Raw genomic sequence first — 16,222 nt, forward strand, 5'->3', positions numbered from 1 at the left:
CCTCTCATTTAATCCTCACACAACAGCCTCAGAGAGAGAGAGAGAGGACACATATATCATTGTCTCCACTTTACAGATGAGGAAACCGAGGCAGAGGAGACTTGAAAGAAAAGTCAAGTGACTTCAAGGTCAAGTCATTTGCCCAACGTCATTTGAGTAGTACAACGGTTCTCAAAGCTCCCGGATTACCACCATCAACATCAGCATTACTGAGGAAGTTGTTAGAAATGAAAAGTTTGGGGCCCCACCCCAGACCTACTTATCAGGAACTCAGGGTGGAGTCCAGGAGTCCCTGGTTTAACAAGGCCTCCAGATGATTCTGATTCACACTAGGTTTGAGAACCACTGGGCTATCCAGCAGCAAAACTGTGACTTGTGAATCCAGGCTCAATGCCAGCCCTGTTGTACTTCCTTGAATCAAGCCCATTACAGAAGTTTACATCAGTTTTTGCACACTCACATCCTTCTCCTTGTGGAATGTCATTACTTCTTTTGGAGTACAATTGAGTGATTATTTTTATATACATTGCTCACTGTAGATCACAATGTAGATCATTTGTTTCAGAATTTTAAATTATATCTCTGCCCTCCCCTCCCCACCCCCTTAATCTTGTAAGTGACAGGGCATACCACTGAATATGAGAACAGCAGGTGATTGAATGGAGTTTAAGTGTACTGGTGGGAAGTGCCAGGTATTGTAAAATACCAGGTCCATCAAGATATAAGCCTTTTCTCTCAGTCTAGAACAGAGTATATGCAACTGCAGACATGTTTTTGTTTTGACACAACAATGTTGGCCTGCACAAAGTTTGTGTATTTTATTCCTTGCTTTTTGGATTATTGTCAAAATTTCAAAATCAGATTTCTGACTTTGTTTCTGAACCAGATTTCCATTTTCTGGTAGGAAAAAATTAGAGCATCTGGCAACTCTGGACCAGGGAAAGACAGGGCAACAATGGGCTGCAACTGAATAACAACTGCTCCCTTTAGATGGAGCATGTGCTTTCCAGTTTGCCACAGTCCCCACTACTCCCTATTGCATCTCTGACTCTAATGCTGAATGCTACTTGCCCTTTAACTTAGCACTTGCCTTATCACTTATCTTATTGTAAAGAGAAAAGTGAATTCATGGAACTATGTCTCTGCCAAGTGCTGAATTAAAAGCTGAACTGTTTTTGAAGAAATAGGAGAAAACCTATTTCTTCATGGAAATGAAAAATGACTCCATGTGTCTAAAGCAGAAAAGAGTAGCCCATTACCTGTCTGGCCCCTATGAGCATCTGAATTAGTGAGCCTTGTCTTTCCATCTGGGAGGCAATAAGCTACACTGTGAAGAATTACATCTTCATGCTAGACTGACCCCAGCATGACTCGGAGAAACCTGATAGAAGCCATCAGACACGTGTTGGCGTTTTTTGTAACTTCTTCTCATCTCTGTATTTTCCTCTGGGTGATGCTGCCCGTGGGCTTTAGCAGTAACCTCTACTGTGTGTGACTCTGTTTCTAGGTGGTGATCATGGAAGTCCAAGGCCTCAAATCTTTGGCTCCAAATCGCATTGTATACTGCACCATGGAGGTGGAAGGAGGAGAGAAACTACAGACTGACCAGGCCGAGGCTTCTAAACCAACGTAAGTTGTGTTTCTCCACAGTTGATCTTCCAGAAGGTTGTTCTCTCGGCTCCATTTTGGCGAACTCCAAGTTAAAGGTCTGGTTTCCCCAGAATGTTCTAGGAGACATTTACCTTGTTTATTTTTCAAACAAGATGACTTGACTACATTTTTATTTGGCAGCCATAAAAAGACTTCCTTCAAAGCAGAGAACAGAAGAAAATTAAAGAAACAATCTCCTTTCTGGAAGCTTTATATATTCGCATTAGAGAGTCACAACTTCCATCCTTCAATATGGTGTGCAGGAGAGTTTTGTATAAATTTATTATATTTTCTAAATAATATTTGGTTTGCAGTATAAGCAATTTTTTTCAAAATCTTTATGTCATCAAAGCAGTATGTTACATTAGACATAATACACTAATTCATTAGGTCAATACATATTTGTCAAATGCTCATTGTGTGTGTACAAGTTACTGTGGCACAGTAGAAAGGAAAATAGTCACTGTTGTAGCCCTACAGAGCTTACAGTTGAGTAGGGGCATCAGAAAAATAATCTCACAGAAACGTAATTACAGATAGTTGTAAATGCTGAGAAGGAAAGAGCACTCTGAGAGGAGATAGTAGGGGGAATTAAGTCAGAGTAGGCCTTCTTTAGGGGTTATAAGACATTTGGACTAATAGTATAAAAGGTGAACAAGGGGCATAGGAGTGGAAAGAGCGTTCCAGACAGAGTCAGCTTGTGCAAAGGCCCTGTAGCAAAGAGAAATTGAAAGAAAGCCAGTGGGGCTGCAGTTCAGAGACCAAGATATGCCATCAGTTGCCAGTGAGGCAGGAAGAGGCCACACCGTGAAAGGCCTTGCTAGGCCATGGAGAAGAAAGCATGGGGACACATGGTTAGATGTGTGATTTGAAAAGATCCCTCTGGCTGCAGTGGAGGGGGCAGAGCTGATGCAGGATAGCAGTTAGGATTCTATTGCAGTGTTTCCCAGGAGTGATGATGATTAGTTCATTTAGGTCAATAGACTCTCAGGCCTCAAAGATCCTTGAAAGATCACTGCTGTCTTCCCTCCCTACCCACTGCCTCTCTCTCTTCCTTTTCTATCTCAATTAAGCCAGCCTAGACTAATGAGCATCTTTTTTTATTAGTGTAAATTCATAAGAAAGTCATAAAGAGAATAACTCCTAACAGCAGCTCACTGCCTCTCCTCCCCTAGAGCATTATGAGCTGTTTGGCAGAACATTAATAACTTACCAGGATGTTCAAACAAAGCAGTTCAAAGAAAGCACTGAATGTTTCCTGGACGAGAGAAAATCTGAGGGCATTGTATGCCTTCAAGTGGTTCTTTGTATGAATAGGCAAAGGCCTCAGATGCTCAGAAGCTGGATGAAATTAATGAGTGTATGCAGGAGGAAATGGAAACCAGCGCAACTGGTCACACACCATCCTTCCTCCCTTTGTTTAAACTTAGTTTCAAACTGAAAATGAATGCCATTGATGAAGTCTCAATCTTTCCCCCCACTGGCACCACGGCCTGATCATTATCAATGCTATTATGTTATGGTGGATTATTTATATGTGCTTTTTATTTTTCATTATTGCTATTATTTTTTTAAAGTTTTGCCGTAAGCTAATATCTGTTGCCAGTCATTTTTTTTCTTCTCCCCAAAGCCCCCCAGTACATAGTTGTATATTCTAGTTGTAGGTCCTTCTAGTTCTGGTATGTGAGACACTCCCTCAGCATGGCTTGATGAGCGGTGCTAGGCCCACACCCAGGATCTGAACCAGTGAAACCCTGGGCCACCTGAGCAAAGTGCATGAACTTAACCACTCAGCCACGGGGCCGGCACCTATATGTGCTTTTTAAAAATGTGTCACGTAGGTCATGTATTTGGTGTTTCTGCCAACCTTTTTTTTGGTGAGGATGATTGGCCCTGAGCTAACTTCTTTTTTCCTCTTCCTCTTTTTTTTGAATCTTCCTCTTTTTTTTTTTTTTTTGCTTGAGGAAGATTGTCCCCGAGCTAACATCTGTGCCAGGCTTCCTCTATTTTGTTTGTGGGATGCTACCACAGCATGGCTTGATGAGTGGTGTGTAGGTCCACACCCGGGATCTGAACCCATGAACCCCCGGGCCACTGAAGAGGAGCACATGAACCTAACTACTACATCACCGGGCCAGCCCCTCTGCCCACCTTTTAAGATATTGGGCCCGATATAGTGTCACAAGTTGGAGAAGGAGGAAGAAAGCTCTGATTACTCTAACAGGCTGTTGTTTCATATGGGCTATTTTAACTCAAAACATAATTCATATTTTATTGGATTTAAAGGTTTCAGTTGCCAGGGTAAATGATGAACTGATTCCCATGCACCCATGAATGTTTAAAGTAGGGTTTCAGATTACAAATAAATATGAAATGCTTGGGTCTACCTATTGGAAATACTCATATTTCACATATATATTTGCTCCTCTCCATACACGTGCATGATTATGTTCCTATAAATAAACATCACACACTGAAACATTTTGCTTTTCTAGCCAGAAGTATAATTTTTTTATTCCTCTTCAAGTGGGTATTACCAAAACCCCACAGAGGGTTTGTTTCTTTCTTTTTTAATACAGTAAGAATGCAAGTTTCATGACGAGGGTCAAGTCAAATCAGCTGGTAGTGGCTACATGGAGTGCTGTGTTGGGAAGGATTCTGAGGCCAAATCTTCATTAAGAGGGAAATAGTGCCATGATCAACTTGTAATGTCTGCCGTGGGAGAGGAATGGGTACAAGTGCCATTATTTGCCATTTCTATAGTATCCCAAAGAGATATATCCAGAGTTGGAAATCTACCAATGCTCATATTTCTGTCTCTTTCTTTATCCTTTCTATATAAATTTTCTTTATAACCTCTACTCATCATCCTTCTAAATCTACAATTCTTTTCCCAATTCTCTTCTTTACGTTTTTCTTTGTCATAGTTCTGGTAGTTTTCCTCTGCTTCCAATTTTATCTGGTAGGATGAATGAGCCTGTTGATGCAGGTCCATTTTCTTCCTCTCTTCCTAGTTTGGACTTACTCGGAATCCTCTCCATCATTTTCTTTTCTTTGAAGCTTATATTTCTTCTCCTTTCCTCTCCTCTTCTACTTACAATTTCACCCATTACTAATCTCCAGCTGTCATCTTTGCTTGATTTTGATTATCCCAAAAAGTGTCCTTTTTGGGGTTATCTTTCATCTGTCCCGATAACTCCACTTCGTAGTCTGAAAAGATTAGCCATTTTTCTGCCCTGTTCACCTCTGAATCTTGTCTTTGACTAATCTTACAGCCAGCTGATGCCCACACTTTATTGTATACTCTAAAACCAAAATTCCACTCATGCTTATTTTATTTATTATTCATAAATTCTATTGTTGCTGCTACCAAGCATTTCACCCAGTAACTGGAACACTAACATTTTATCCTTTCTTGTGTCTACAGGGAATTTAGCGTTTGTCTCTTTTTTTTTTTGCAAGTACAGTCACAAATTCAGGAGTACATTACATAACCCTGTTTGTCCAAGAGTGTTTTCGGAACTTTAATGTGTGGAATACTCTAAGAAAAAGAAAGACAGGGAGAGTGGTACCATGGTCAAGTAAGCTTGGGAAATGGAAGACATTGCATCTCTTTCCAAGTTATTCACAGTATACATTGGCATTTTAAAGGCTTTGATGATTTCTGACAGTAATAAACCTGTTAAGCTTTGTTTATCCATGAGTTTCCTAAAGTTATTTCAACTAACACTTATTAACATTCACTGGAAATGCTGATCTACATTGTCCAAACCTAGTAATGGAGGTTCCAAGCTCTCCCTCACCTCCTTCATCAATTCCATCACTTCACTTACAACCAGGGTCTTTCCCAGCATGGTACATAATATGGATCAGGTACGTAATATAGGAATGCCATGTTCATGAGTTAAATATACTTTGTGGTTGGAAAAAGTTGTGTGTGTGTGTGTGAGAGAGAGAGTGTGTGTAGCCCCCACTCATCCTTTATTTTATCAATCTCTTTGGTACCCATTGGTTATTTTCAAGCAGACTATATATCCTTTCAATTCTACTGTCCTCCTCTCCTGGGTTTTTAAGGTGGAAAGCCAGAAGAACATGTGATCAAAAGTTTTCAAGATATATATTTATTAAAAAAATATTGCTCTCATTTGCAGCACATTGTTTCTGCCTCTGGTGGAAAACCAATGGGGATGCTGAGGCAGAAGTTACCAAAATCGTGTTTTTAGGCGAGCAATCTCAGACAGGCATGGGAATGAAGAAGGGAAATACTTTGTGGATTCAAGAACCCAGATATATTTTTCCACCTCCTTTGAAATAGAGCAGAAGATTTTTCTTGCCCTGAGGCAGTGATTTTCAAAGGATGGCACTCTTACTTCTGCTGATAACAGAGATCATGTTCGATATTACCAAGACATAACATGGAATAACGTCAAATCATGTAATAAGGAAGTTATTTCTTTTCCATTCATTTTCAGTTCTTCTGATCAAGTCAAGGAGAATGTTTTGATTTGGTTCTAGTAAATTTGCAACACTTGCACAGGCCTCAGTCTCAGAGCCTGCACTTAGAATTTAATAGCATTGTTTAGATCTCATTTAACCAAAAACGTTTTCTGTGTACTGGCCTTTGGAATGGTTTAAAAGAAAGCAGAATATCTTTCCTGAATGGTTCCTTTGAAATTTAGATGTAAGTGAATGATATGAAGGGTGGCACTTGTGTTCCCTCGACAAGTGTACATGGAATGTTCTACGTGGGTCCAACCAGAGCTTGGGCTACAGCCGTGAATAACGTGGATCAAGGCTTGGCCTCATGGAGTGTATGTTTTAGTAAAGCACATAGGCCAAGAATAAATGAACAAATAAATATATAAGATAATAGCAGGTTGTACTTCGTGTCACCTTCCATTCATGGCTGGTGGTGCTGCCTTGTCTTTTATAGCAGTGACATAAGTCTTCCTTTATTAAAGAAATATATCATTTAAAAAGTGAATTAATTTAAATAAAATATATTAAGTAAATAATAGCACAGGTGGTACCTAGATATGATAAAAAATAATCATGAAAGTATCTTGTGTTGGTATGTGGAAATGGCAAAGATTGGGAAGATGGTATGCAAATTACTTTTATTTGGGAAAATTGATGTAAGGAAACCTCACATATTCCCTGAGCAGAAGATAGATTCCAAAATGAGTGGCTTTCTTGGTGGATTCGTACAGTGTAAATTACCCTCTAAAGAAAGCATCCCCTGAGGTTTAAATACTGGAGAAATTTAAATAATTTTGCTGAAAAGAAAGGCAGCTTCAGTTAGCAGCCCAGTACTGTGCTAACTAATCTGAAATTCTATTCTTCTGAATTGAAACCAAGGACGCCACTTAACATTTGATTATTTCACAAGTTTATTATTCCCTGACAAGCCATGGGCTTCATGACATATGGATTTCATTATTGTCAGGAATTAGAAAACACAATCAAACTGTTTCCTGCCACTTTCCAAGGGAATAAGAAAATAAAATGCTCTAACTGGTACATCTGGCCGTAGCCCTAGCATTTTTCAATGGCACCTTATCTGATGAGACCACATTAAAGCAAAAACACAAAAACAAAACACGGTGACTTTCTATAACATTTTTCTTCTGTGGAATAATTATTTGTCCTAATGGTACAACTCAGAATGCGCCAGGCTTATTATGCCCAAATTATTCATAGAAATGGAGTGGTGTTAAATCGCCCCCACATTAAGTCAGTTACCAAGTCAGAAAAGGAAGTTGTGTCCTCTAATTCCTTGCCTCATGTATCATCTTCTTAATGGTACTTCCCTTCTCAATTTAACTAAGGATGTTTTCTGCGTACTGGCCCCTGGAATGGTTTCAGTGGAAATAGAACATCTTTCCTGAATGCCTCCTTTAAAATTTAGACGTAAGTGAATGATAGGAAGGGTGGGCACTTGCGTTCCCTCAATAAGTGTACGTGGAATGTTCTACTTGGGTCCAACTAGTGCTGGGGCTACAGCCATGACTAACATGGATCAAGCCTTGGCCTCATGGAGCATACATTCTAGTAAAGGATATAGGCAATAAACAAATTAACAAATAAACATATATGATAAATTATATTTTGATTCTGAAAGAAATAAACAGCCTGCTGTAGTAAAAAGTAATGGGGATATAGGGTACTCTAGTGGCCACGGATGCTCAGAGTAGGTAATGTGTGAGTTGATACCTGAAGGATGAGAAGGAACCAGCCATTAGAAGAGCCAGGGAAAGCATTCCAGGCACAGGGAACAGCAAGTGCAAAGGCTTTAAGCTAGGAAGGGGTTTGATGTGTTCTGGAATCAGAAAGGAAAGAAATGTGACTAGAGATTAGACAGTAGCGGGGAGCATGCTACAAGAAGAGTTTAAAGGGCAAGCTAGGACCAGACAACTCAGGACCTTTTGACCACATAAAGGGTTTGAACTTCATTCCAAGAACATGGAGAAGACATTGGAGAATTTTTAAGCCAGGAGAATGTATGATCGAATTTCCATCTTGAAACCTGAAGCATCTTTAAGGACCAGAGTAAACTTTGAATGACAGGTATGTTGGTCAACAAATACTTACGGAGCACATGCTATTTGCCAGGCATTAGTGGTAGAGTGGGGAATAACACAGACGTGACCCTTGATGTTGTGGAACCATGGAAAAAAGCTGACTAGGAAAATCTGAGTGCCTGGGCACAGAGTGACAAATTCTTCAGGAGCCACTATGGCTTTTGAGAACTGCGAAAGCCACAGAAAAATAGAAAAAGGAAGATGCCTCCTGAGAATCAGCTCCTTTCTTGTCTACCTTTCTCAGAACTCAATGCTCAAGGTCACAGTCCACAATCCACACTTACGTAGTACTGAGTGGGAACTTGGTTACTGTTTCTCTGGTTTTTCTTTTCCGAGAAAAAAGGCTTAGCTTCTTTCAGAGTTAATTAAATCATAAATGGTAAAAGCCAACAGTGACCCAGAAATTCAATTTTGCAAGGCTCCCAGAAGATGTGTAGGTTGGGAGGAAGCAAAATTATAATCAGAGTTTGGGATGCTCAGAGATTGTCCTGCCTTGCAGATCAGAAAGCTTGGTCCAGAAGCCACAACTTCTGTTGAAAGCCAGTTTATGTTTGTTTGTGTACTGAAGGGTGAAAGTAGGCTGGCTGGTAAAACAACAAACAGTAGGGTAGATGGTGGAAAGGAATAGGGTGCCCAAGAACAAGCTGTGGAGAAGGAGCTCCAAGTGCTGCACCTAACTCTGTCATAAATTTGCCACCCTGTCTTGTATAGGTCACCAAGATTTCCAACTTCACAATGTCTTGATAAGTGGTATCCAAGACCCTTTCTCCCCCAACAATTCTATAGTTTGTTCACCCAGCTGATCCAGAGAAGAGCCATAATGGCAAAACTTAAGACAGACTTTTCAGGAATTGCAAGTAGCATCAAGTTGGTGGAATTTCTAGAGTTGGTAGGAGTTCCAGAATTGGATAATTGAGTGGCGGCTGGAGTTTGAGAGCTAGACAGTGAGGCTCCATCCAAATACGAGAAATCCATGAAAGTTCTGATTTCAAGAATAGTATGAAGTTGGGTAGGTTTGACACAAGAATGTATTTTTTTAATAGCCCTTTAAGGACTAAGTGACAGTAGGTCCATTTTATTTCTGGTTCAGTTCCTCAAATACTTTGCCTGAGCTTACTTGCCAATTATATCTAATGCTGAAGTAATCTAAGAACTGGACTGATTGCCGTTCACTGTTCAGTGGAAATCCAACTCAATACGTTTCTCCCCAGCTGTGAAAAACCACTATACTTGTTATTTAGTGATCAGGGACAAAATAGGAAGGAATGCCATAGAGTTACTTACCTCTGACAATGGATGCAGTCCGGAAACTCTAAATTCTCACTAATAAGAAAACAAGAGAGACTTGGTTTAGATTCACTGATGCATAGAAGCAGTACAGGGTCAAGGACAAAAGCACAGAATCAGAAGCCAGACTACTGGGTCCATATCTCAGCTATGTGAGCTTGGGCAGGTTACCTAACTCTCCGTGCTTCATTTTCTACATTCTTTTGAAAATTAAATGAATTCACATATATAAAATTCTTAAAACAGTGCCTGTCACATGTTAATCATGTTGGCTATTTTTATAGTTTCATTCTTATTTGGAGGGAGAAATTGGGGAAAGAAAGCAACCTGGGTCTAAACAGTAATCACCAACATTGATTCAACACTTTCTGTGGGCCAGGCGCTGTACTAAGTATTTCATAGTAAATGTCTTATTTACTATGTAAATATATACATATGTACAAATTTACTATATACATAGTAAATGCCCTCCCAAAACCCATGAGATAGGTACTGTTGTTATTTCCATTTTACTGATGGAAACACTGAGATTCAGAAAAGTTGAGTGACTTGGTCAAAATTGCACAGATAATAAACAGCTGAGCCAGGAGCCAAACCCAAAGCCTCTACTTTTGACTCATTCTGCTACCCTGTCTTTCTGAAAGAAATCACTCCATTCAAAGAAGGTATTTTAATTAGCATTGACTACTTAGCAAAACTATCTTACAGGGCTCATGTCCTTTCCATAAATTCAGTTATTTTGTGGGTTAAAGCACTGCCCCTATTTGAATGATGATGAACATGCTGTCACACATCAGCACTAGCACAGTGTTCCACCTCAATGTGGACACTCAGCCCAGCAGGCGTAATTCAACCCACATGCAACACTGTTAGGTGCCATACATGTGAGTCTGCAAAGGTGAGCCAGAGGTGGCCCATGCCCTCGAGGTGCTTACAAAACTCCAGGAGAGCCACTAATGATAGTGATCATCATCCTTCCTCATGGAAATCAATGATAATTGCCCCTACCATTTCTTGAAATCTACTAGGTGTCAGGCAGTGAGCTAGCTGGTACCATGTGACTGAGTCAGACAGACCCAGGTTTAAATCTCAGCAATACCACTCACCAGCTGGGTGATCGTGGGCAAGTGGATTCTCTCATTGAGCTCCAGTTTCCTCAAATTTGAAATGGAGACAATAACGCAACCTGCCTCGTGGGGTTGGTGTTGAAAGATGATATGATCCACGTTAGTGGCCGAGTTCAGTGAAAGTCATATCATAACCTCTCAAGAAATATTAATACCTAAAACTCTGCTATAATCTCATGGAATCCCACAAGGTACTGTTAAGAAGTAGATACCCACTATCTCATTACATGTAAGGAAAAAGAAGCTCAGAGAAGTTAGGAGGCCTGCCCTGAAATCCAACAATGCCTCAAACCCAGGCTCTATGACTCCAACACGTGGAAAGAAAATAGCTGAGTCTGCCAAAGGAGAAAGGGCACTATTGCCAAAGCGCTTTCCAGAGCCAGAGGACAGACCCTCAGGGTGGGCTGCCATCAATTTGAGGATACATGAGCTGGTTCCCAAAGGAGAGAGGAATAGAAAAAGACAGCAGTCCTCCCTGAGTCCTCACCCAGAGTCACAACACACCAAACCATCCCACCCTCTACGGCCTGGGTCTCTGCAAGCCCATCCTTCCAGCTGCTTTCTGGATCAGAGCCTTTGTTCAAGAGAAGCTAGCAGGCTGCCGAGATTATAGTACTTTCTGTGTGTTCCGAAGTGTCTTATTTGTTTTATAGCAAAACCCCCTTGCTGTGATGTAGAGCTCACCTCACTGCAGGGATGCAGATGAATGTGGGGCCTCCAGGGAAGACAGATGCTCTTCTTGGCATGATGCCAGTTGTCAGGGTGTTTGGAAACTTCTGGGGCTCTGGTGCTTAAGCTCTGGAGACCTTCAAATTTCCCTGGGTTCCTTGGTAAGGACTTAAAAGCTTTCGCCCTCCCCCAGAGCTTCTGGGTTGGAGGGTTTGGGGTGGAGCAGCCACTTCAATGGCGTTTAATAGCCAGAACCTGCTTGGAAACGTTTGGTGATTATATGAAAAATAAAGGTTCAGCATAGGCATAAGAGCAAAATCTTTAGGGGGCAGGCAATTCCTAGTTTGCATCCCAATTGCTCCACTGACATTGTTACATTGAGTGAGTTATTAAATCCTTCTGAACCTCAGTTTCTTCATCTATAAAATGAGCTGCTAATGCTTATGCCATAGGCTTGTGGATGAGGATTCAAATTTAATAACATATGCAAAGCACTTGGCACAAACATAAGAGCTGTTATTCTGATCGTTGTAATTATTGTTGCCATCCGTGGAGTTAAGATGAAAAGCAAAACAAGTGGCACAAACCAGGAAAGTCAGGTGGTGTGAACTGAAGAAGCTTAAGATACTTTCTCTCTCAATTAGATGCCTTTTTTAAGTTTCCCTTGGAACGTGTTCCCCCTATGTAGATTCCTTATTTGTACTCAGAAAAATCTGTATATCCTGCTAGTTTTCTTATACTGCCTTACATGTAACAGATGGTCAGTAAGTCTTGATTGACTCAGAGCTGAGCCTTGATGACCAACAGTGAAGGGCTCCGAGAAAAGCTAAGAAGGAGGTCTATGTCATGGGCTTGAAAGCCTCTTTAGAATACTGATGAACGTGCTGATAACTATGGGGGAGATTTCTCCACTCAGATAAATGCTCCACATCCAAAAGAACAGAAAAAGTCTGAAAAATAAAGTAAATCCATGTGTGAGCTCAACTTCATACCAAACCACTGTCACTTTTGAAATAATGAACAAAACACACACACAGACAAAAGAATCGGTAAGTGCATTACAAGTTAAACTAAATCTATGTAAATTTAGGGGTATCTTGAAGTTTAGCAAATAGGCTGTCACACAATCTAATTAAGGCAGGGTTTTGTAGTTTCAATATTTTTTCTTTGTAGATTTACTGGAGAGATAGAAGGAATAAAAAGGGAGCTCTTTTCTACCATTACTTTACACATTGAATAGTAGAATAGAGTTGTAATATGAGTATTTGAGGACTATTAGGAAAGAGGAATTGGAGGCAGGAATCTTAGCGTCTGACCTCCCAGTTCTGCCCTCCATGTGTTGTCACCTTGTTTTTCTCTCTACTGCGTCAAATCATGCGAACTATTTCTATTCCAAGAACGTAACTAAGTGATTTTCTGTTGAGTCAAATGTATCAGGACTTGAGACCTAGAAACCGCTTCTCTCTCTTTCTCAATTTCTTACTTTAGAGAGACCCCAAACAAAACAGATCTCAAAACCAGCCTGGTCTCTGGAAACGGCAGCCCCTGGAAGAACTCATGGTGCTCCCTTGGTCGTTTGTGATCTGAATTCATCCCATAGGCCTGCTACCCGCTGACCCCACAAAAACTTATAAATCAGGGAGAGAATCAGATCGCAGAGAAAGGAGCTTAAAATGCTGTTCACTGTACCCCTTCATTCACTCAGTCAGCCCTTCCTTCCTTTGTCTCATTTATATGAGTGGCTAAACGCTGTGTCAGGTGCTGGGAATAGAGCAGTGAACAAAAGAAGGAAAAAGTCTGCCACTATGGTACCACAACCTAATGGGGCAGACAAACAATAGGAGACCATTTTGAATCCTTGGCTATAGATGCATCCAAGTTTGGCTTTGGCCGTATGATTCAGTCATATCTATTATGTAGCTTTACTTCAACCTTGCCTTTGGAAGGCCTAATAGTCAAGTGTTATTTCAAAGTCATTTCTAGTGTCTGCACTTGAGTGTGCTCAGTGATCATATAATCACATAAATAACCATCATAGCCAATCAGTGTGATAATGTCTGTAATACAAGCAAGGTGTATCATTCTGCTTTATTGTTAATAACTGAATATTCATTTTGAAATATAAGTGAGTAATCCAAATGCATATTAGAGGCAAAATCTTTATATGTGCTTTATAAGCTGAAATTCTATCAGTCAGTTAAACTACAAATATACACATAGGTTTGTCAACACATGTAACATTGACAATTATAAAACTGCTTATTTTGTAAGAAAAATGATTAAGATTTTCAAATAAATAAGTAGATGAATATTAAAAGAATGTGTTAACTTGATATCTTTAGGATGTACATTATCTCCTTTCTGAGTCAAGAAATCGTATATAAAATTTAAAGAGCAGTATAAGGCAGAAAAGTAGAGAATAGGCTATATCATAATTCTAATCTTTGTAGACTCATTTGGTGTACTAGTGTTCATCACATTAAGCAAAATAAGATAAAGCTTACCTTAATGCATTCCTATCTGGAAAGGAGGAAAGCTTAATAACTTGCTGTCACTGTTAACAGTTCCCACACTGGCAGAGCTGGCCCAAAAATATTTCACTCTTCCATCAACTTCAAGGTAAGGTAAACAACTATTTGGTGTCCATCCTAAATGTGCCATATAGAGGAGTTGATGGGAACTTTCTAACTGTTAGTGCTAAGAAATTATTATCCCTACACTACAATAACAGAAGTTTACATTTTGACTATTAAAATTATAATAATAAGTAAATTGTTAATAATTTAATTTAATTCTTGTATTTCCAAAAGCTCATTCTTGATGTCAATACTCACTTTTGGCCAAATATTTATTTGTAACCCTCAGTTCATTTAGAGATCAGCCAAAATGTAGATTCAGGGCACCTCCAGCTCTGCTGTGAAGCAAAGATGCAGGGCGATTCGGTGGAGAGGAACCAAGCTGGAGAGAGGAAGCTGTTCTAATTAGGTTAGTCGGAAAGCATCCCCAAGAAGTGACAATTGACATTAAACCTAAACAAGAAGGAGCTGATCACACAAAGAGTGTGCTGGGCAGAGAGGATAGAGAATTCAGAGGCCCTGTGGTGAGAGGGAGTTACCCTGGCACGTTGGAGGGACAGATAAAAGGCCTGAGGGCTGGAGCAGAGTGCGGGGGAGGGCGGTGGAGGTAAGTTGGCGAGGCTGGCCAAAGCCAGATCCCATAGGTCTGGAGGCGAAGATGACAAGTTTGGACTTTAAGCTTGAAAGTAATGACAGTATTTACATAGTTAAGAGATCCCCTGGCTGCTGCACGGAGAATGATTATGTGGGCATGGGCAGTAGTGAAAGCAGGGACACCAATTGGGAGGTTGTGGCAGTCCTGTGAGAAATGATGGTGGCCGGTGGTGGCAGAGGAACAGGAGTGAAAGGGACAGGTTTAAGATACATTGGGACCTAGAGCCAAGACTCTCCTTCTTGTTTCCATTTTCTACACTTTTCCAAAGAGCATTCTAGCCCTGGACAACTCTTGGCTCTTTTCTCATGGGATTGCAATTGTTTTATTACCTCCCAAGCCTGCTTTGCACGGACCACTTGCCCATTTGTCATCTGTAGTTCCTGTGTCTCGGTGAATGACCTTGAGTGACTTGAAGCCAGCCCCACATCTCTTATAACCTTGTGGGTTATGGACGTACAGCTGGGAACTGGGACTCTCGGTTCTCTAGCTGGGTCTTTTATTCTTTGCAAGGATTACTCTAAGCTGTACCAAATTTGTTCTTTCTCCACGTTAGCAAAGACGTGTCTTTTACAGAATGTTACATGCTGACGTTAGGGTGACATTGACACCAAACCAAAAAAGAAAATTAACACATTCACTTCCCCCTCAAGATTTCATTTCCTGCTTGGTTTAAAAGTTGGATTGCACTGTGCTTGTGGTAATGCTTGCTGCTGGTAGGGAGGTATTAATGTGAAAAGATTTCAAGAAATAACCTACAGCGGATCCAATCTCACCGAGCGAGTAAGCGGTTCTCTGTAGATAATGTGAGTGTTGGGTACTTGAAGTCTTTCATGAGTTTGACGTTTAATTGCATTTAAGCAAATCAGGCTTGACTCCAACTTCACAGTGGAATCTTAGACCCAGGATTCTTCTAACAGATGCAGCTGCTGAAAAATCTGGGCAGGAAATACATATTTTGTACATATACTTCAAATAATATGTTTTTAGTGTCTATTTTATACAAGGCACTGTGCTTGGCTTAGTTCTTAAAATTAGATTTGATGTTTTCTGATCAAAAAATTAATATGGCTGTTGCCAAAAATTGAAGAAAAGTGTAAGGAAAAAGTAAATATTTCTCATGATCCCAATACCAGGCAATAATGATCGTAAATGTTTTGGTGTTGTTTTCCATTTCGCTCTTGTGTATTTATGAGTGTGTGTACAGACACACCCTCAGATATATGCACCTGACAGACAACCTTGTATGGAAATCTTTATACTCATCTATGTTTGCTTCTTTTGGAGACGTTCCTAGAAATGGTGTTATTAATTCACAGCTAGTTATGACCCCTTATTGGTGATTAGAGTGACCAACTCATCCTGGTTTGCCCAGGACTTTCTAATCTGAACACTAAAAGTCCTGTGTCCTGGGGCAAATTGGAACAGTTGGTCTTCCTATTTGAGTGAACACTAGTATTCAACCTCTGTCATCCTGTATGTTGGGGGAAACTGTATGGGTGATAGTCACTTGCTAAATTTATTTGTTGGGATCCCTCTGTCTCTCCAGCTTCCACAATCAGGATGTCCTCTTTGTCTCTGGCAACCTCAGAGAATTCACTGCAGCTTTTAAACTTGAACCTGGAAATAAGATGCGGTTCAGCTGTTTGTATACAAACGGCAGGCAAGTCATTGTGCTCA

At 40.3% G+C, this 16,222-nt stretch overlaps 1 protein-coding gene across 32 annotated transcripts in view; it reads left to right on the forward strand.

Annotated features, from left to right (window-relative positions):
* The window catches only part of CADPS (calcium dependent secretion activator), a 438,027-nt gene that overhangs the window by 202,757 nt on the left and 219,048 nt on the right, over positions 1–16,222 (forward strand). For all 32 annotated transcript variants that reach the window (XM_070238689.1, XM_070238692.1, XM_070238698.1 and 29 more), the window contains exon 6: positions 1,508–1,629. In XM_070238689.1, the coding sequence (XP_070094790.1) occupies positions 1,508–1,629 (122 nt within the window). The remainder of the gene's footprint in view (positions 1–1,507; positions 1,630–16,222) is intronic.

Source organism: Equus caballus, chromosome 16 (assembly GCF_041296265.1).
Source record: "Equus caballus isolate H_3958 breed thoroughbred chromosome 16, TB-T2T, whole genome shotgun sequence".
NCBI classification, from domain to species: domain Eukaryota; kingdom Metazoa; phylum Chordata; class Mammalia; order Perissodactyla; family Equidae; genus Equus; species Equus caballus.